This window comes from Camelina sativa, chromosome 7, assembly GCF_030686135.1.
Source record: "Camelina sativa cultivar CO46 ecotype springtype chromosome 7, ASM3068613v1".
NCBI lineage: Eukaryota > Viridiplantae > Streptophyta > Magnoliopsida > Brassicales > Brassicaceae > Camelina > Camelina sativa.
In genome coordinates, this window is record NC_141886.1 from 33,433,075 (window position 1) to 33,453,613 (window position 20,539).

The 20,539-nt window shown below is 33.6% G+C and overlaps 6 protein-coding genes across 8 annotated transcripts; 4 read left to right on the forward strand and 2 right to left on the reverse strand.

Moving 5' to 3' along the window:
• Positions 1-129: 129 nt before the first annotated feature.
• LOC104703837 (disease resistance protein RML1B) lies at positions 130-4,266 on the reverse strand. Of its 2 annotated transcripts, XM_010419922.3 has the most exons (5): positions 3,265-4,218; positions 2,012-3,104; positions 1,578-1,874; positions 577-1,449; positions 130-484 (listed from the first exon to the last, which is right to left on the reverse strand). In XM_010419922.3, the coding sequence occupies exons 1-5, from the start codon at positions 3,738-3,740 to the stop codon at positions 383-385; spliced, it is 2,841 nt and encodes a 946-aa protein (XP_010418224.1). In that variant the 5' UTR covers positions 3,741-4,218; the 3' UTR covers positions 130-382. The 2 variants fall into 2 exon arrangements, with proteins under 2 accessions (XP_010418224.1, XP_010418223.1); XM_010419921.3 differs by having other exon boundaries at positions 130-1,449; positions 3,265-4,266.
• A 196-nt stretch (positions 4,267-4,462) lies between these two features.
• On the forward strand, positions 4,463-7,570 carry LOC104705182 (uncharacterized). Its single transcript, XM_010421156.3, has 2 exons — positions 4,463-4,771; positions 4,903-7,570. Exon 2 carries the CDS (start codon positions 5,266-5,268, stop codon positions 6,487-6,489), a length of 1,224 nt encoding a protein of 407 aa, XP_010419458.1. The 5' UTR covers positions 4,463-4,771; positions 4,903-5,265; the 3' UTR covers positions 6,490-7,570.
• LOC147941984 (uncharacterized) lies at positions 6,942-7,570 on the forward strand. Its single transcript, XM_087457618.1, has one exon. It carries the CDS (start codon positions 6,942-6,944, stop codon positions 7,461-7,463), a length of 522 nt encoding a protein of 173 aa, XP_087313744.1. The 3' UTR covers positions 7,464-7,570.
• A 502-nt stretch (positions 7,571-8,072) lies between these two features.
• On the forward strand, positions 8,073-8,429 carry LOC147941985 (uncharacterized). Its single transcript, XM_087458706.1, has one exon. It carries the CDS (start codon positions 8,073-8,075, stop codon positions 8,427-8,429), a length of 357 nt encoding a protein of 118 aa, XP_087314832.1.
• Positions 8,430-9,244: 815 nt separating this feature from the next.
• LOC104703839 (pentatricopeptide repeat-containing protein At1g62350) lies at positions 9,245-11,026 on the forward strand. 2 transcript variants are annotated; one of them, XM_010419925.2, is made up of 3 exons: positions 9,245-9,611; positions 10,002-10,428; positions 10,792-11,026. In XM_010419925.2, the coding sequence occupies exons 1-2, from the start codon at positions 9,282-9,284 to the stop codon at positions 10,422-10,424; spliced, it is 753 nt and encodes a 250-aa protein (XP_010418227.1). In that variant the 5' UTR covers positions 9,245-9,281; the 3' UTR covers positions 10,425-10,428; positions 10,792-11,026. The 2 variants fall into 2 exon arrangements, with proteins under 2 accessions (XP_010418227.1, XP_010418228.1); XM_010419926.2 differs by having other exon boundaries at positions 9,257-9,611; positions 10,798-11,026.
• A 1,476-nt stretch (positions 11,027-12,502) lies between these two features.
• Positions 12,503-16,094, reverse strand: LOC104703840 (homeobox protein SHOOT MERISTEMLESS-like). Its single transcript, XM_010419927.2, has 4 exons — positions 15,261-16,094; positions 14,566-14,821; positions 13,574-13,827; positions 12,503-12,951 (listed from the first exon to the last, which is right to left on the reverse strand). Exons 1-4 carry the CDS (start codon positions 15,687-15,689, stop codon positions 12,742-12,744), a joined length of 1,149 nt encoding a protein of 382 aa, XP_010418229.1. The 5' UTR covers positions 15,690-16,094; the 3' UTR covers positions 12,503-12,741.
• Positions 16,095-20,539: the final 4,445 nt, after the last annotated feature.

The following is a 20,539-nucleotide window of genomic DNA, read 5'->3' on the forward strand; positions in this document are numbered from 1 at the left end:
GCCTCAAACTTAAGTTTAGTGTATCTTGGTTTTATATGTTTAATTAAATTAAATGTTTACTATAGATTTAAATTGTCATATTCAAATTTAAATTAGTTTATATATTCGGTTAGTATTATTCGAGATGTCAAACACGAAATAATTACATCGATTATTATTAATTCCAAAAAACAACAAATGTATACAATTCGTTTATGTTACAAACCTTTGTCATCATCATCATCATCATCATCATCCTCTTGGTTTTGGTCTCCAAACATCACCTATTGCTGCCCTTATTGCTCGAGAGAACCCGTTTTCGACGACGTTTCTATTGTTATCATCATTATTTTGGCAAGTTTCGCTAGAAGATACAGATTCAGATTCATCGTCGTCTGACGCTTCATCGCCAGACCCCCCACTGATTTCCTCCGACAAGATCTGTGCACCACATGCAATAACGTCGAAGTTTCCCATGTTGCTGGTGAATTCGTACACTATCTCTCTGTCCACTTCAAAATCATCTCTGTGAAGCGAGTCTGAGTGAAATACAAACAAATGTGTCTTTTTGCACTTGGAGATATTATAAAACCTAACCTCTCGGATGCGGAACAAGTGGTCGTTGCTAATCCGACGACAGTTCACCTGGGGAATATCAAAAGTTTGTTTGGATCTCTTAGGGGAAATAAGGAGGCAAACCTTATAACTGGAGAAAGCGGAAACGTAAAAGCTCAATGTATTTCCATTGGCTCGGTGTTTGAACTTCGTAGGTATTTTTCTCCCGGGTAAGAACGATGACCCATATTGAATAAATCGTTGTTGGATGATTGACCTTCGCGCTTGTCGGCCCAATTTGAAGCAGTTGGCGAAGTTGAGGCGCCCATCTGGAATACCAAAAAGGCTAAATACGTTTTCAAGTGACTCACAGTTGGTTGCATCTAGGAATTCGAGAGAAGGAGGGAGTTCTGGCAGTGATGTGAGTTCTCTGCAGCCACAAAGCTCAAGTGTTTGTAACCCATGAAGACTTTCGATGCAGCAATCTGACATACTTTCAATACCAGCATAGCTTAGGTCTAGAGAAAATATATTCGCGGGCAGTTGTGTTAGTGTCTTGAGCTTTGCGTTGCTGCGTAATCTGAGACTAATGAGTCTATCAAGATGAAACTGAGGGCTGGTTGATGATGCCACGTCTGTAACTGATATACCGAATGTTGTGATATTCGTATTCGATATGTTTAAATGTGGAAGAGACGCTAAGTTCCAGTTAGTTGAAATGAGCTCTAGTTTTGTGCAGGACTCCATCCCTAACTTCTTTAGTTTATGAAGATTCGAAACTGAGGATGGAAGCTCTACCAAATCCTCACAATAATCCAGTTCCAATGTCTCGAGGTTTGTAGCCTTTGAAAGATCCGGGAGTTCCTTCAAATAATAGGAACCTCTCAAATCAACCCTTTTGAGGTTTGGGAGTGGCTGAAAGTAAAAACCACAAAACAAAAACAGAAAAAAAGAGAAGAACATCATAACATTGATGAAGAGAAACTATATAATTAATAAATGTTTTATATATATCGTAGAAGTAAACTAATATTTAAACCAACCTGGATCTCTTCCCAGAGCTTCTCGAGCTTACTGTCCTTCATATCAATTTTAACAAGATATTCAGGATGAAATCTATGAGGAAGACTATTGCTTGGATATGCCTCCCAATGTAGTAACCTTAAACTACTCGGAAACTCCATCTCATTTGGTATAGAGATTATTTTGTTCTCATCATATTTTTCTTGGTAAACTCTAAGGAATCGAAGATTTGGCATTCTTTTGAAAGCTCTCTCATTAATAAATACTTCATCGATTTTTGATATATCAAATGATATCCCGGACACATCTGTAGTAACCTAAACCAAATAAAAACAAAATGTTAAGACCATCGAAAATAATACGTTCATCTCCACCAAATCATGACTGGATTATGAAGTTATGTATAATTAACAAAAAGAATAATATAAATATAAAAGAAAGGAAAAGAATTTACTCTTTCATTTTGGAGAACATCACAAATCCCATGAGCATCCATTAAGATTTGGCGTTTCCAAGGCTTTTGTTTCTTAATGGTTTGGATAGCCATTTGTTGTAGTAATCTGTGCATCTTTATTTTTTCGCCATATGTAGATATCTCGATGAGAGATCTATTGACTAGGATCTTCAATCCTCCATTGACTTCCAAGATCTCAGAAAACATGGCTTTTACAAGATCACCAAATTCGTAGTTAAAGAAGGCTGCAATATGGAGAAAGAGAGATTGCTCATTCTCTTGTAAACTCTCATAACTAACTCTTAGTACTTCTTCAATATCTCGATCAAGAATAGTTTCTAGCCTGCACATTACATCTTTCCATTCGTCCTCCTCCTTCCTACATAGAGATGAACCCACCACACGTAGAGCCAACGGAAGATTGCCACACAACTTTGTTATCTTTTCAGCAAACACTTTAACACCATCATGTGGATAGCTTTGTCTAAAAGCATATCTATATAAGATTTCCACAGCATCTTTATCAGATGGAAAAACTACAGGGTATGGTTCATGGATACCATGTTGTTGTAAAAGCTCTCGATTTTCTGTGGTCACTATAATCCTACTTCTAGGACCAAACCAATCAATATTTCCAGCCAAAGCCTCTAATTGCTTTATATTGTTCACATCATCGAGAATAATAAGCACTCTCTGGTCCCTTAACCTATTCTTTATTGAACATAAATTGGAAATTTTTATATCATCTAGGTTTAAAATATCTGAAAGAAATTGTTTTTGTAAACGCAACTTTAAACCGTACTCATCAAGACCAGTGGGGTAGGTTTCCCTAAGGTTGTCCACAAAAAAAGTAAGCTGAAACCTATTAGAGAGTCGACTATGTAAAGCTCTAGCAATAGTACTCTTACCAATGCCTGCAGGACCAAAGATTCCAACTACTTTAACTCTATCATTATCTAAATCTAGCAAAGACTCTATTTCTCTCAAGTGAGTTTCAAGTCCCACCATGCCATCAAAATCTCTAGATGGTGTAGCATTTAGTTTATCTAAAACATCTTTGGCAATCTTCTCGATCATTTTTGCTTCATTAATCCTAGACAAAAAAGAAAGAAAAGAAAATCATTTTTTTTCTATCAAAATAGTCACACCAACATTCCTCTGAAATTCTATACCATATATTTCCATTTTTTTTTAATCATAAACTACCATTTAATAAGCAAATAAATATAAACTCAGATTAATTGAACACAAACCAATTTTTGAAGTCTTCTCCAGCAATGTTTCCCACATATTTCAAAGCTCTGCTCCATTTCTTCTTTTCCTTGTAATTTGTCTTACGTGCACAAGTTTTATTGAAAGCAATCCCAAAATCGCCTGTTTGATATCGTACATCAGACGGCTCCACTTGGTAGAAGATGGTCATCACCATCTGTCCCCTAGCTTTTTTGCATTCCAGTATCTCCACCAACTCATCCAAACACCAGCTTGACGAAGCATATTTCTTGGAGAGAATCACAATCGAGATCCTCGATTCTTTTATAGCTTCTTTGAGTGAAGGGGAGATCATTGCGCTTCTCTTAATCTCTTGATCATTGAACATAGTGATCCCGTTGCGTTTAAACTGTTCACGCAGGTGACTGAGAAGTGTTTTACGGACATCAGGCCCGTGGAAGCTCGAGAAGACGTTAAATTTGTAGTTGCGAGACGTAAAGCAAGATGGAGACGCCATGAGAGACGAGCTGAGGGAGATAGGAATGTTTAAAGGAGTTCAAACCGATTAAAAGCAGATATTTCCAAGTTAGTGTATCTTTTGAAAGCTAAATATAAGAAACAAAACAAAACTATAAGAAAGATCCTTCCCGTAGGCGTGTTATTACTTATAAGACAGACGAAACTTCGGAAAAAAATAACTTCAAAATAAAATGAGAAAAAAACAAAAATTCCAAGACTTTTAGGTTTCAGAAAATAACAAAAGTCTACAACCATATATATATATATATATGGTCCTTATAAGTTTGAAAAAAAAAATTGTTTTAGGAAAGATTAATGCATGCAAGACTAAATATGTTATTACTTTCTTTTGAAGAAGATATTCAGTTTACTCAAGTTTTTTCTTGTCATAAATTTCATTGCAATTTTTTTTTTCTTTTTTTCTGAGCAAATCATTGCAAATTTTCTATAATGAAGGAAATTAGTGAAAGTAACGTAAACTATCATTGGACAGGAAAAAGAGAAGCTTCATATGAAAAGAGATTGAAGGTTCCTTTGTTCTTGGCCTCAAGACTTTTTAGCAATTTACATCAAATTACAACCATACATATGAACAAGTTGACAACTATTAAGTGGTGTGGTCCTTTAAGTTTGGATAACGAGTAGAATGATTGATGCATGAAAGCATAGCCGTGCCTAAGTAGAAACAAAAGAAACTTTGGCCTACGGCCTCATATTTTTGAAAAAAATCGATGAGCTTTAGTTTTTACTTAAGATAAGCCCTTAATGTTTACTACACCCTCATAATTTTTAATTGTTAAGCCCAATAGTCACGTTCGATGTAAAGAGTAAGTCAATAGATTAAAAAAACTGAATAAACATTATAAAATTAGGGTAAACATTCTTTTCTGCAGTTTTCTAAATTGATCACACCGTCACACGAAACAGAATTTTCTGCAGTTTTATTTTCTGAAGAATCCTCAATTCCTCATCTCTCTCGCTCTCTCGTTGAGTGCTGTTTTTCTATACTTGGTTATCGTCCTTATTAAGGTAAATGTCTACCTTTATTGATCTTCTTCTCTTGTTATCTAGTTCTTAAATCTTAATCATTTGTTGTTTCATTATTAAAATTTCATACTTGATCATTAACATCAGTTTTTCCGTACGTTTTTAATTTATAGAATCATGTCACCAAACAACACAAGAAGCCAACCATCTGGAGGACATAAACAAAAAAAAGAAAAAGAGAGAAGAAGAACAAACAAAATCTCAAGCGAATGCATTATTCAGGTATTTCAAAAAATCTGAAACTTTTGATGAATCTGCAAAAGCTAATGTTGAGGCTGAGCAGCCTGATATTGTGGAAGATGATAGAGTGGATGAAAATATGGCTGAAGGAGAAGAAGCAGAAAATGTGAATGAGGAAGACTTGAATGAAAAAGATGATGAGAATGAGACTGCAAGAGTTGGAATGAACACAGAGCACTGTGGGTTTTCGGATATGTTTGATCCTACAAATTGGGAAAGTATTGGAAAGGGTTGGAATGAATGGAGAGATTTTATGGTCATACAAGGTCCAACAAAAAGACTGGCAAGTGATTACATATTCCCCAAAGATAGTGTTAAAGAGACATTTCTCGCATGTGTACTATTCAAGAAAAATGAGTGAAGGTCAAAAGCAAGATCGTCGTTGGTTGGTTTATTCAAAATCAGTGAACAAGATCTTTTACTTTTGCTGTAAATTTTTCAATCGGAATGACAAAAGTCAACTGGCTTCTACGGGATTCAGTGATTGGAAAAATATTTTGAAAAGGCTAAGAGAGCATGAGTCTAGCCGTGATCACATTGTGTGCATGAAACAGTGGGTGGAACTAGAACTGAGGCTTCAAAAAAATCAGACAATTGATAAACATGCTCAAGATGTAATTAATAAAGAGAGGATTCATTGGAGGCATGTATTGCTTAGGATTTTAGCTGTGGTAAAGACTCTTGCCAAACAAAATCTAGCTTTTCGAGGAAGCAACGACAAGATCGGAGAAGAAGATTGTGGAAATTTCTTAAGTTTTATTGAGATGATTGCTGATTTTGATCCGGTGATAATAGAACATCTGAGAAGATATAAAGAAGATGAATCTCAATGTCATTTTCTGAGCAACAGAATTCAAAATGAGTTGATAGCTTTGTTAGCTAATGAGATTAAAGGGATGATTATCAAGAAAATTCAAGGTGCAAAGTATTTTTCTGTCATCCTTGACTGCACTCCAGATATTAGCCATCATGAGCAAATGACTGTTGTAATTCGATGTGTAGATGTTACAACAACTTCGGCTAAGGTTGAAGAATTTTTCTTGACATTCTTGAAAGTTGATGATACATCTGGAGAAGGACTTTTTCGTGAGCTTCAAGAAGTGTTGGCTGCTTTTGACTTGAAAATTGATGATGTAAGGGGTCAAGGATATGACAATGGGTCTAATATGAAGGGGAAGCATAAAGGAGTACAAAAAAGATTTCTTGAAGTGAATCCAAGGGCGTTTTATACACCATGTAGTTGTCATAGTCTCAATCTTGCACTTTGTGATATGGCAACCACTTCTTCTACCAAGGCAATCTCATTTTTTGGGATTATTCAGCGCACTTATTGCTTATTTTCATTATCAAATAAACTGTGGAAAATATTTGAAGATCATGTGGGTGGACTGACACTTAAGGCTTTATCAAACACTCGATGGGAGAGTCATATCGAAAGTGTTAAGGCAGTAAAATTATAGGCTCCTAAAATTATGGATGCTTTAGTTTTCATTGCTGAAAATAGTGATGATCCTAAAGAGCAGAGCGAAGCTGAGTGTCTTGCAACAAGTGAAACACATGGAATGGGAAGTTTTGCATTCTTGGTTGCCTTGGTTATTTGGTATAATCTTCTATCTGTTGTTAACATTGTTAGTAAGAGTTTGCAGTCAAAAGACATGGACATTGATGTAGCTATTTCTCAACTAAAGGGACTCGTTTCCTTTTTTCAAAAGTACAGAGATTCAGGTTTTTAGAAAGCAAAAGAAGAAGCTAAAGTTATTGCAGAATCTATGGATATTGAGGCAGTATTTCCGAGAAAAGCAAAGCGTGTTATTAAAAAAAAAGACACTATGGTGAAGAATCACAAAACGTTGAAGGAAGTGTTATATTATCACCAGAGGAGAGCTTTAGAATCGATTACTTCATCCAAATCATGGCTCAAGCTCTCTACTCGCTTGAGACAAGATTTGAACAGTTCCAGAGGTATGAACAAATATTTGGCTTTCTGTTTGATTTGAAAAAGCTACAATCGGCAAGTGATGATAGTTTGATGGCTTCTTGTACCAATCTGGAAGCTTCTTTATCTCATGGAAAGCACTCAGATGTTGTTGGTAATGATCTTTTTTTTGAACTAAAAGTTCTAAGAGAAGTTTTACCCAAAGAAGTTAAGAAGCCTATTGAAGTGTTGGATTTTTTGAAAAGTGTTGAAGATTGTTATCCGAACTCATGGATTGCTTATCGAGTGTTGTTGACGATTCCAGTTTCGGTTGCATTTGCTGAAAGAAGTTTTTCAAAGCTGAAGTTGATTAAGTTTTATCTTCGTTCAAGTATGTCACAAGAAAGGTCGAGTGATTTGGTGGTTTTGTCTATCGAAAGAGAATTTTTTAAAAAAGTTGATTTTGAAAGTTTGGTTAATGATTTTCTAGGGAAGAAGGGAAGAAAAATTTCAGTTTAGACTTTTTTTGTTTTGAAAGTTTGTTGTTTCTTTTGTTATATGACTAGTATTTACCGTTCTTGACATTAAATTTTTTTATGAATCGCAACCATTTTTTTTGACCGCCTCCGGCCACCGATTATGTCCGCACGGCTCTGCATGCAAGACTAAAACTATACACTCGGTGGTCTAGTATTTGTATAAAAGACGAAAAGATATACCGAGATCATGTGCCTTCCTTAATGTAATGTGTAGAAAACAATTAATTAACTTCTCATCTCATTCATTATTGGGCCTAAACGGGCCGAGACACGTGCCAATTCCAATTTTTTTTCGTTGAAGGACAACCCTAAAACGTTTACAACGGAAAAATTAGAAACCAAAAACAACAAGGAAAATACGACATGTTTCCTTTTTTTTGTTAAAAACCAAATCCAAGTTAAAGAACTCAACGAAGATTATAAATAACCCTTTAACCCTCTCATTATTTCTCACAATCAATCGATTAAAGCTTTGTCTCGTTTTAAAAGTCTAAGACGAAGACGAAGAATCCATAAGAAGAAAAGTTTACTCTGCTGTTCTGTTCTTGAAACGACCCTCAAAATCTCTCTCGAAGTCTTGAAGATGTCGATGACGATAATACACCGTTACCTTGTTCGTGAATTTTTTGCTGTTCCGTTTCTTACGCCACACGGATTTGGTTACCACCACTTCTGTCGTGACTCCGTTTTACATGTTCCTCAAAGAGTTGTTCCTCTTTTGCGCTTGAAGAAGAAACCTTCACAAAAACCCTACTTCAAACCTTTTAATACCAGAAAACCGCAATCTCATAACCCTGATCCGGTTCAAGCACCGACGACTCCAGAAGGAGACTTTTTTGATGGTTCGGTCACGATGTGTGCTGCTCCTTCGCCAAGAAACGTACCGATTCCGATATTTTTTGGTAGAGAGATGACGAAAGTGTCTTCAAAGCTAACCAAGACTTGAAGAATGAGAGAAATCAAGAGACCGACCAAGCTTCTTTTCTTTTAGAGTTTTTGTTAAGCAATTATTGTCTTCCTTTATTTGTGAATTTTGTTCAGTAATCATCAGTATTCAGCAATGTTTACTGTACTAGAGTCACAAGTTGTAAAGGCATCATTCTTCTTATTTGCAATTGAAATCTATATTATATTGTATTGTTTCACAATCTTATAATATTTGAGACTAGAAGTGTTTACAAATTTAGTTTAGATATAACGAAACCATGCAAGTGAATTTAGAGTTTTCTTTTACTTCCTACATACTAAAGACCATAACTACGAGTTGTCGGATTATTCCATTTTGATAGTTTAGATATTTAGTCACAAGTCACAAGTACCCTCTACAACTTTAACTTCTGGCATAACAATTTTTTTCCTGTAGGCTGTCCCAAAAATAATAGCTCTTAAACCATAATTTATTAAATGTCGTATTTGTTGGGTGACAAAACGAAACCTTAGTTGTAAAAAAGTTATCCATCCAATGTAATCAACTTTTTATATTCAATTGTAAACATCCATCCAATTAAACAACTTTTTTCTTTTCTTTCGCTTTTTACCTAATCTCTTCCGATATAAATTGAACAATACTGTATATTTTAGTTGTAAAAAAGTAACTATATTTTTCAAAAGTGGAAATATAATTAAAAAAATATGAATAGTTGCATTAGGCACAAATTAATTAATTTATTTATTGTCATGTTTCTTATTGGGCCATATGGGCCAATCTGTTGTTCAAGAAAACATAATCATTGAGCCCAATTATACTGATATAATCGAACAGAACCAAAGAATCTTTATAGTTTAAACCTCTTCTCAGATGTTCAGAGCTAAAAACCCTAAATCCTCAATTCATCAAAGCTTCGTTTTTTATCTTCTTCGCCATATTGGTTCGAGAGAAACTAGTCTTGATTCGGCTCGTACCTACCAATCGGGACCTGCTTCAAGCCCTAGCTTATCGATATGGAGACGGAAGAAGGAAATGACCAAAGAAGGTTTGATCGCTGCCAAAGAGCTCAAGCGTCTGCAAACCAAATTGGTCCGACTCGATCGATTCATCTCTTCTCATGTCGCTCGTCTCCTTAGATCCGATCTCGTTTCTGTTCTTGCTGAGTTTCAGAGACAAAACCAAGTTTTCCTCTGTATGAAGGTAAATAATAAAACCATTGAACCAATATTTTGGTTTGTTCCGGTTTGGAAATGATTTACTGAATTAGACCGAAATTAAGTATCATTTTGTAATCGAAATCTTAATTTGGTTTGGTTGGTTATTGGAAAATTGACATTTTTCAATAGTTTCAGAGATTTCGGTTATATTTAGGATGAAAATTTGGTAAATTTCAGTTTGGTTTTCGTTAAATTTAGAACATTTAAGTAATTTCGGTTAAGTTGTCCCAAACCGGTTATCGAATTAGCCAAACTTCGGTTCAGTTTATATCGTCAGTTCTAAGTTTTGGATGTGTAGTAGTTTCTTGATTGTGTCAATGTTTAGCCACATTGCTCTTGATGTTTGATTTGAGTTTAAAATGTTGTCTTTCAGCTCTATGAAGTTGTAAGAAGAGAGATATGGTACCGACCGGATATGTTTTTCTACAGAGACATGCTCATGATGCTTGCAAGAAACAAGAAAGTGGATGAAACCAAGAAAGTATGGGAAGATTTAAAGAAAGAAGGAGTTTTGTTCGACCAACATACGTTTGGAGACCTTGTTCGAGCGTTTTTGGACAACGAGCTTCCGTTGGAAGCGATGAGATTGTATGGAGAGATGAGAGATTCTCCTGACCGGCCTCTGTCTTTGCCTTTTCGTGTTATGTTGAAAGGACTCGCTCCTTATCCTGAGTTGAGAGAGAAGGTGAAAGATGATTTCTTGGAGCTTTTCCCTGGGATGATTGTGTATGATCCTCCCAAGGATATATGCGAAGAAAGTGATGATGAAGCAAGAACAGAAAGTGATCTTGAATAAAGAGGTACTGATTTCTTGAATCATTGCTTGGTTTAGTTTGTGGTCAAAATCATTACTTGGAGCATACTCTTGAGGCTGAACCGTTTTATCTTCGGTCCATAGTTCTCTTAGTTCCTCTCTGATGCATTGCTTTAAGTCTCGAGAAGTCCGATCTTGAAATCAAATTCCAATTCTGTTAGATTCAGATAGATTCATCATTCATCGTTCACAACCAGAGAGAATTGTTTAGTGCTGGAATAAAATGTGTATCATAGGGGCCAACTAAATGCGATTAGGCCGATGACAATAACTACTGTTGCGTCTCCACTTGTCTAGAGATACACATTGATATCAGATTAGTTCCACTAATTTAAGGATGGTGTTCCAGTTTCAGGTTAGATCAAGTGGAAAAGAAAAGTTTGTGGCTATGCAGAAACTGAAACAAGTCTTGTCTTTGGATGGGAAAAATTATGGCTATTGAAAACCGAAGATGATGTGGGGACAATTGAAGAAGGCTTTGAAAAGCTTATAAGCGTATACATATGTAAAAAAATTCTCTCGGCAATGCTGAATACTGAATGCTTTTGTATTGAATCGTCTAAGATAATTCATGTGTTTGTCAAGATGCTGCCGAAAGCGTTTAAAAGGATATATAAATCTTTCAAAACATTAAGTTTGGGCCGACACTTTCTTGTTGGGACACTCATGGGTCGGTTTGGGGTAGACCAGATCTTTGGGAATTAGGAGTCACCGCGGCTACCATGATACAAAATAGACTTGAACCTTGTTCCTACATGACCTGATCAATTCAATCAGGCACTTTTTAATACAAACAGATAAAGTAGCATGATTCATAGAGAATGACACTACTAGTTTGGGATAATGGGCACTTGAAAATGTAAAATGCAATCAATATGGTTAATATTACAAGTTTCAAACCATAGGATAAATGCAAGTGGAAAACATAAATAAATAAAGTCGTTGAAACTAAGATACTGAAAATTAGTTATGATATTCATACGATTAGATTTTGATATTGATTTAGAAATCCCGGTCGATTTCATTTGCTCTGCGCAATTGCGTTTGAAATAAATTGTACAATAAGTGAAAATACATTCTTGCTATTATAACGTATTTGGAAATCTATTGATTATAAGAGGATGTAGCGGCTCATTAATATTGGGAACCGGATTAACAATTTTTTTGAATGATCTTTTATATAATTATATGATGGTCAACGCTGAAGCTCATGTCATAGTAAGTTTAAAGATCTTCTACACCTCCGGCTGTTTGATAACTCACACTAATTTTTCAATGGTTTAGACATTACTAATATTTAAATATTTTATGTTGATTTTTAGATAGGACATGCATGATATGGGAATTTAAAATTGTCCAACAAAATTAAGTTTTAAAATAATATATTAACATTAAAAAAAAATATATTAAGCAGACGACAAAAAGAAAAGAATATATTAATATTTTTTTATAAATAAAATTTCTTTTCAGGAAATATATATATATATAAATATGTTTATTTAGAAAAAAATCATATTCGTTTTTACCTTAATACACTAATTTATACTTTTATACCTTAAATTTATTGTAACAATTATTACAATAATCTAAAGCTAAATTATTAGCCACTAAAGATTTTTGCCAAATATTCCTCATTACTATTTTAAAAGTAAAAATCAATAAAAATATTTGAAAATTAACTAATAAATAAATATCAAATTGAAAGAGATTTTATAAATGTTATTTACCAAAATAAATATGTTATTTTAGGATGGGTTAGGTTAATTTTTCGAGGAGTTATGGATTGCACCTGTATAATTCCTCATGACGATTTAAGTTTTGCCTAAAATGTAAGAAGGTAATCAAAATCAATGGTTTTAACTTCATATATATATATAAGGGTCCCTATATATATATAAATGCAGTTTAGTTACATTAGCATTGGTAGCCAAATCAGTTTTATTGAACCTTTTTATCACCTCTACTTATGTTTTAAAAACTTGATTGCCGACTGACATATTGCGATGCAAGTTCAAATTCGTGACCGAATTGACTCAAAACGGTGGTCAAGTCCAAAAGAATATATCAAAAAGCTTTACTATCATTATAATAGCAATAGTAATCTCACATATTAATAGAACAATACAAAAGGATACACACCACAAATCATTCATAATCAGGGGAAACATTAAACGCTTGTTCATCGAATCGGAACATGTTACGTATGTTCCTAAGTATACCGACAACCATAGGTTATACATATTATAAGCTGTTTTGATGAAAATAAATATAATTAAATAACGTTATAAAGGATCGATGATCAAAGCATGGTGGATGAGATGTGATCCATGGGGAAAGGATTGCCCAAGACATTATCCATGAAGTAATGGTGAGGCTGTGTTGCGTCCATTACTACAAACTGCATATCCTCCGATGGTTTCCAATGACGTTTCCTCTGGTTTATGAACCAGTTGTTTATCTGTTTCTGGTCCAGACCGGTTGATTCCGCAAGCGCCAGCTTCTGTTGCTCCTGCCGATTCATATCCACACGCCAGAAAAATTGTGAGTCAATCATCATATTTTAAAATCAACATTCAGAATATTGTATTCTTATGCTCTAAAATATAGGGTCATTCCTATGATTACAGCCACATCAACGGTTTGCTAGACATGAACGAGAAATTAAGTTCGATCTAAACCATACAAGCTTAGGTAATTACGCTACATAATATCAGGGTCGTTTTTGTGTTCCAATTTAGTTCATTCGAACACATACTGTATGAGGGTTGATCATATGTGTTTTAAATGCACAAGCTACTATTCCATAGGGAAATTGCCTCATGTACACTGCTTTCCAAAGTTATGATTTTAAAGTGTAGGCTAAGCTATGGTATAAGCGTATAGCTAGCCTTAGGAAGAAAGTGGTCATTGTCTTAACTTAGACTGACAAAATATTCGGACCCTAACAAAAAGTATTCAAGCAAGAATCAAGTTGTCATCAGCTGATAGACCGAAAACAGTATACATTTACCAAATACGTGTGATTCATTAATCTTGATTAGGATAATGCAATCATGTAAGTGCATTTTAATCAAACCAATATATAAGAATTAAAATGGTTATTTAATTAGAGTATAAGGGAAGAAAGTTACCGAAGGGTAAGGCCATTTGTAGTGGCGGCTCCACCAATCAAGCAGTTGTTGGCGAGCTTCTTTAGGGAGCTTTCCTTTCTTCCTCTTCTTCATGAACTCTTGCTTAAGGCTCCCTAAGTAACCGCTGTACTTGCGCAAGAGCTGTCCTTTAAGCTCCCTATCCTCAGCTTGCGGATCCACAAATTCATTGTTCATATCCACTTCTTCCTCAGATGACCCATTATTGTTCCTATCAATTGCTGTCTCTCCACAACCTACTTCGATTAAACATGTAAAAACAAGCCAAATTCGTCAGGAAAAACTGCTTAATGGGTCCTAACATCTCGTGTAAGTTAAAAAAGATCTATGATAGTATAGCTAGAGAAATGAAAAATGAATAGGCTACTGATCCAAACTATTCAACGTAACGAGTGAAGTAGGTGTGAGTTTGTGTGTCTATATACAAACTCAACTACATCGTTGAAAAGAAGAGTGATATGACATTGTGTAGACATATGTATATGTAATTATACGTACAAAAAACATGTGTATGTCTATATTGAGCAATAGATCTAAGGGCGGAACAGACTCTAGGTCCAGATATTCTTTTTGATGAATTAAATAGATCCAAAACAAACGGGGAAGATAGTGACAAGAACAGTGATTGTTGTTGTACCAAGCAAAAATGAAATCAATTCCAAACAGACAAAAAAGAAACATTAAACAAATTGTTTTAGTTCAATGAAAACATCTACATAATAGATTATACACGTAAACCTAGTAAGCTATATATAACAATCTGACACTAAACCTAGCAACAACTATCAAAGGCGCATTAACCCAAGAAAAATCAGAAAAGAGGAAAAATCTTTCTTAAAACCCACAAAGAAAAAGAAAAAAAACAACTTTATCTCATCTTACGTTTAATTTGACGCCATAATTCAGATGGAAAAAAAAATCAATTAAAAAGGAATAAAAAAAATAGAGATGTAGAGAGAGAGAGAGAGAGTAACCGGAGAAAGAGGAAGGTGAGGAGAGAGATAGGGATTTGAATTGACACTCGACACGTTGAAGGAAGACCATAGCTTCCTTGAAAGGTTTAGAGAGCTCTTGCTCATACTTAACGAGCATTTCACAGTAAGCTTCCATGAATTGATCAAGCCCTGGATCTTCACCTAAACACCCTGTTGGTCCCATAGATGCTGCTGCTGCCGCCGCAGACGAGCATGCCTCCTCCAGCCTCGCCACAACCTCCGGTGGTGCTCCAACCTTAACAATTGTGTAATTAGAAAATTAATAGAGATATACACATCAATTGAACTAAGGTAAGGATCCTTGAGTAAAGATATGAACATATGTCCTGATCTTTAAGCCTTGAAACAATTTTTAGAATGATCTTTACAAAATAGGGTTTTCAAAAAATCTTCTTTCTTTTTTTGTTCCTAGTTTCTTGAAACTTTCTCAAAATAGGAAAAATTATTTCCTTTGTTTTGTGTAAATTTAGTTAGATTAAGTAACTAGTAAACAAAAGGAGATATCAAAATCAAACTAAAACATCAAGTAAAAGGGGTATGTAAAAAGAAAAGGAAAGGTAAAGTATGGTGATTAGGGTTTCTAGAATCTTCTTCTTCTTCTTTGTGTAAAAATTTATCAAATAAGGATCATTAGAGTTAAGAATAATCATTTTTAGGGTTTGTTCTCTCATCACCTTCTGACAATTGACATAAGCGGCCAAAAGGCCGTGGTAGTGAGGATGAGCCATGATCTTGGCCTTGACAGAGGCTGAAGAGGAGGAAGAAGAGCAAGGGTTTATTCCTCCTGCAACGACGTCGTTATGATGGATCTCCATGAGAGAATAAGCAGGAGCACAAGAGGAAGGAGACGAAGAAACGACTTTGTTCTTAGTTGCTTGGGGAGGAGGAGGTAGTGATTGAAGAAAAAGGGAACTACTTTGTTGGTGGTGTGACTGATATGCATAACCATCATGTTCTTGTTGTTGATGTTGATGATCATGACCTCGATGTTGATGTGATGTCATGATGGGCGGCATCATCATCATCATAGGACACATCGGACCATCACCATTATCCCCGGCAAAAGCCATTGGACAAGAAGTGCTGTTGGAACCACTCTCCATCTTTTCTTTCTCTCACTAGTATTATTATTCACTTTGGCTTTGCTATATAGCTACGAGAAAGAAATAAAATAATTTTTAAAAGAAAAAGAGAAGAAGATGAGCATTTAAATACAGCTAGCATTTATCATCAATATTATGAAACACAATAAAGTACTATAAGTGTATTGGGAAACCCTAAAAGAGTAAATAGATATGAGTGTATAGGTGTGTATATGTATAAAGTTTTAATTTAATTATTTGAGAATGCAAAAGTGGTCTCCCGGGATTTATGCTTCAACAATCAGCTTCTTTTTTCACATTGAAAATTCTAAATAGTGATAGTTATGGGGGAGAGGGAAGCAGCAGAAGAGAGAGACCAGGAAGATAAAATCTGAAGGAAACTATATTATAAAAAATAAAAATAAAAGATGGATAAGTTTATATTTAAAAAGTGGAAAAAGCAGACATGGACAGAGATTGTGTGATCTGTGGGTTCTTAACTCTTTTGTGTTCATCTGCTGTAATATGATTTCTCATTTATGCCTTTTTGGAAATTAATATTGTAATTTATATATGTTCTTCTTTTGTGAGGTAATAAACCGGACCTCAGTTTATATTTACAATTTCTTGAAATGGAGAAAACCGGAATGTGCCTCAGAAAGCCCAGAGAAAATTTTTATGGGAGTATCAAATCGAATGTTGTCATTTGGTATGATTATTTCATACCATGAATTCCCAAAAGTCTTCCTGATGGGTTATACGTATTGTGGTTTAAAAAGTACACTTGTGTATATTCATATAAGATGTACGTGTATGTATGTATATATATATATATATACTTATATAGTATATGAAGAAATTATTAGTACTGTTGTACTAAAAAAAAGCTTTCTTAGATTCTCAATAATTAACTGACAGATCTCCACATAATTTAAGCATGTGTTTATAAAATATTGGATTCTCTTTAGTATATCATAATTTTTACTATAAGAAAGTGATTTAACATTTGATTACTGTGATAAGTTTTAGTACTATTGTAAATGTTGTTATGTAGAGGTTAAGAAGAAGAAGACAAATGTCAATGTCATTATGAACGACTGGATATAATCATACCGTAAAACATGTAACTGTTTAGTCAGAGTAGTTCGAATGGCCTCTATAAAAGTGTGGACAATTATTTATAATTATATGAACCAAAATTCAATAAACACATTTAAGAAAACAAAAAGGTTTTTTTTTTTTCCGTCTTGCTTTTTTATAAAAAAAATAATAACCGACGGCTTGTTCATTTAGACACCAGAGAACCATTTGTATTTGCCACCACTACCATGTTCTCGACCTCTTTTTCCAATAGATCATTAGATTGCAAGATTAGGTGGTAGACCTCTTGCCAATTCAAAACATGATCAATCACATTCACACCAGTAACCAAATTTTTTGAGGCATATTACAATAATATACGAGGCTATATTAGCAATTGTTAGCACTTCTTCGAACGTAAAATTGACTCAACACAGGACACGACACCTGTTATTGACATGGGACACGTTTATCCCTAAAATAGTATACATAGTTAAGATATATTCATTTTAGAACTGACAATTCACAACTTTTATCATAATGTTTTGACACCGTTTATTTCCTGCATTGCTAATTTTGCTGTCACTATGACAATTTTATTTGGAAATTGGGTATATTGACTATATACAGTTTATTCCCATACTCTTATGCCTATGTTTATAAGTAATCTGTGTTAAAGCAAAGACATCAGTATAAAGCTTATTTCTTTTTGCTTTTAGGTTAAGGACAGTGATTCGTTAAAATCAAAAGTCTTAGAAACATATTGTAGAGGGAAAATCTTCAAGGCAAAGTTTTACTTTCCCCATGAAAGAAAGAAAAAAAACTCTCTCCTCAGCCACTGCCTTCACTGCCATTTCTGGCAAAGAAAAGATAACTGAGAAACTAATAGATAGAGAGAGATTACAAGGAACCCATCAAATCATATTTATATATTGCCAAACTGGATTTATTTCACTTGCTTCATTTTTTTTTTTAACATTTACCTTCAGTTTATTTATATTAAAACTTAATTTTCTTTGGGTGCACCAAAAAAAACTTATTTTCTTTATTCAGTCATTATAATATAATACATATGTTGGATGTTTTAATATTAAACACTGATTGACTTATAACTACATCCAACTAAAATTAACAGTACTCGCATAAATGGGTTTGTGTTATTTTTAGTTGCACAGTTTCTTTTCTTTAATAAAACTTCTAATATACTTTTTTGTCGATAATATGATTTATGCAATTTTGAATTTGGATGGTATTGCAGTTGTAAAGCCTTTTTATTACATTATTTAAATATATATCACACTTTTTATATTGTTGAAAACTTATGTCTCTATAATAATAATAGGACAAATAATCTGAAAGCAGGAAGGAGAATGAAAAGACATCATTACAAAAAAACGATTTTGGATGTGCTCAAAGGTGAAACTAAACAATTTTTTTTTCTTCAATTTCTAGTTTCTACTGAAGATCAAACTTATACCAAAAAAATAATATTATGTGTTTAGTATTTTATATGGTTAATTATTAGTTTTATATCCGAACTCATACATTTCTTATGAGCATTGCATTATATATTTGATTTTTTCAAGTGGGTTAATAATAAAATATTTATAAATCAAAATAAAGCAAGATTTCAACGTATTTCACAGGACTAATAATATCCTCAGATTTTTCAGATACGAGATTATAGAACATTCACATTTTTTATTTAACGCTGAGGACGTTGCTACAACATCTGCGCCAAAACATTCTAACAATCATCTGTTGATAAAATATATCATAAGTTTGATTAGTATCGGTAACTTTATCTACTATTTTGATTGTAATTATCAAAATAGTTTTACAGCTGTCGCAAGGGATTATCAGTGAAAATATGGGATAAATTTTCAAAAATATAAACAGTGAAAATGTAAGATTAGTATTTGATAAAATGTTTTGTTTTGTGAAATTTATCTTAATTGCTCTTGTTATATAATGGATCAAATATGAAGTTTCATAAAATCTTCGTACAGAACTAACTAAAGCTAAATAAATTTACTCAACTGATTGTCTCAAGTTCTTCCAAACACCCCTTCATGTGAAACTCGATATCTGATAGTCAAACAAAGGAGGTAACTAATGCTGCTGTAATACGTATGATTTTAGAGAATATATCGGTTCTAGGGCAATCATTTATCACTACTACGAAAGAAAAGTTATATAAAAAACAAAAAAAAAACAAAGGGACTTGAAACTGTTACTTGCAAGTTTTATTTAGTCCAAGTCAGAGCATATAATCTGCATTTATTAAAAAAGTTGGTTCCTTCTTTTAGATGTTGTAATATTTAATCAATAAAAAGAAGATTTAAATATGTTATTATAATCTTATTCTACAGAACAGCAAGTGGGGACAGTCCGAATGTCTTCTCTCTCTAAAACCCTAATGACCCTACTCTCTCCCTCTTAAACAGTAGGGCTAATCTCTCTCTACACTGTTTGCTTTTATAGCGTAGTAGTATTAAATAATTAACAGAAGAAAACTATGTATTTGTTTCGGTACCTTTGCTCTTTTGTTATCCCATCGAGAATCTGATTCTAGAATCTATATAATAATAATCAATATATATATATAATTTTAAAAGGAGGCAAGAGCAATAGTTATACTTGTAAATTATCTATTTTTTTGCTAAATGTTTCGTTTCAAATTCAATCCTAGCTTTTGACAGCTCCACGTAAATTTTGGAAGAAGTAAATGTTTAAGTGACCGGTGGTGTTATCACCAAAACATTAAACGCGAAATAAAGTTAATTATCTCATGGGTAATACATAAAAGATCGTGTTGCATTATGTTATGCTTACTTTTCTTGACTGGTTTGAAAAGCTATTTTATTTCCAAATCATCAAGAAGAGAAAAAGTTAGAAGATACTACTATTTTATTTGGTTTTTAATCGAAGAGATTAGTTGTTGACCAAAAACTAAACAAACTGGGTAGATATGTACGTACTACTTTGCACATATTCGAAACAGACTATCATGATGAAGATGATGGCCGAAGTCTTGATCTGCTAAATATCTACTAAATACATGAAATAGAACTTTCTTTTTTTTTTTTTTTTTTTTTTTTTTACTTTTTGGAAGTTGAATTTTTCTCTCTTTAAGAAAATTTTGTTGAAGACAGCTAGGTTGTGTTATAATGGGATGCTTGATGTTTAGATATGTGACAAAGAAAAAAGTTAGATTCATTCATGTCTCGGAGATTCTATATGCTTTGATGCTTTGTAATAATTCCAAACATTATTGGAGTCTTGACCCTGTAAACTGAAGTTCTCTATTGTTGTGTGTCATGTAACACATGTTTAGTGGTAGCTCCATTAGGTAGTCCACATATTTTAATGTGTTCCTGTTAGTTTCTTATTTTGATGAAAATGGTTGTTTGAGAAAGTAATTTTTCTTTCTCCAGTGAGAAAATTATTTATAGAGAAATCATAACACCTTTCATTGTATTTCTTTGAGATTAGTCTACGGAAATTTCTTTGATATGTTAAAATTATTTCTTTGACATGAACAATCCAAAAATGCGATTGTGTCTTGCTAAACTAGTCAAACAATTTTGTGTCACTAATCACATATTCCAAATAACCTATATATGTATATTTATTTCATACTCGTTCACTCATTTTAACATAATTTAACATATATTCCCACTTTTGTACATCCCACATTAGATTAGATGCTATTGTATGATGGTTTGAGTTTAAGATATGAGGATTTTGGGGTATCTACAGTTAATCTTAAACCCATTTGAATATAATGT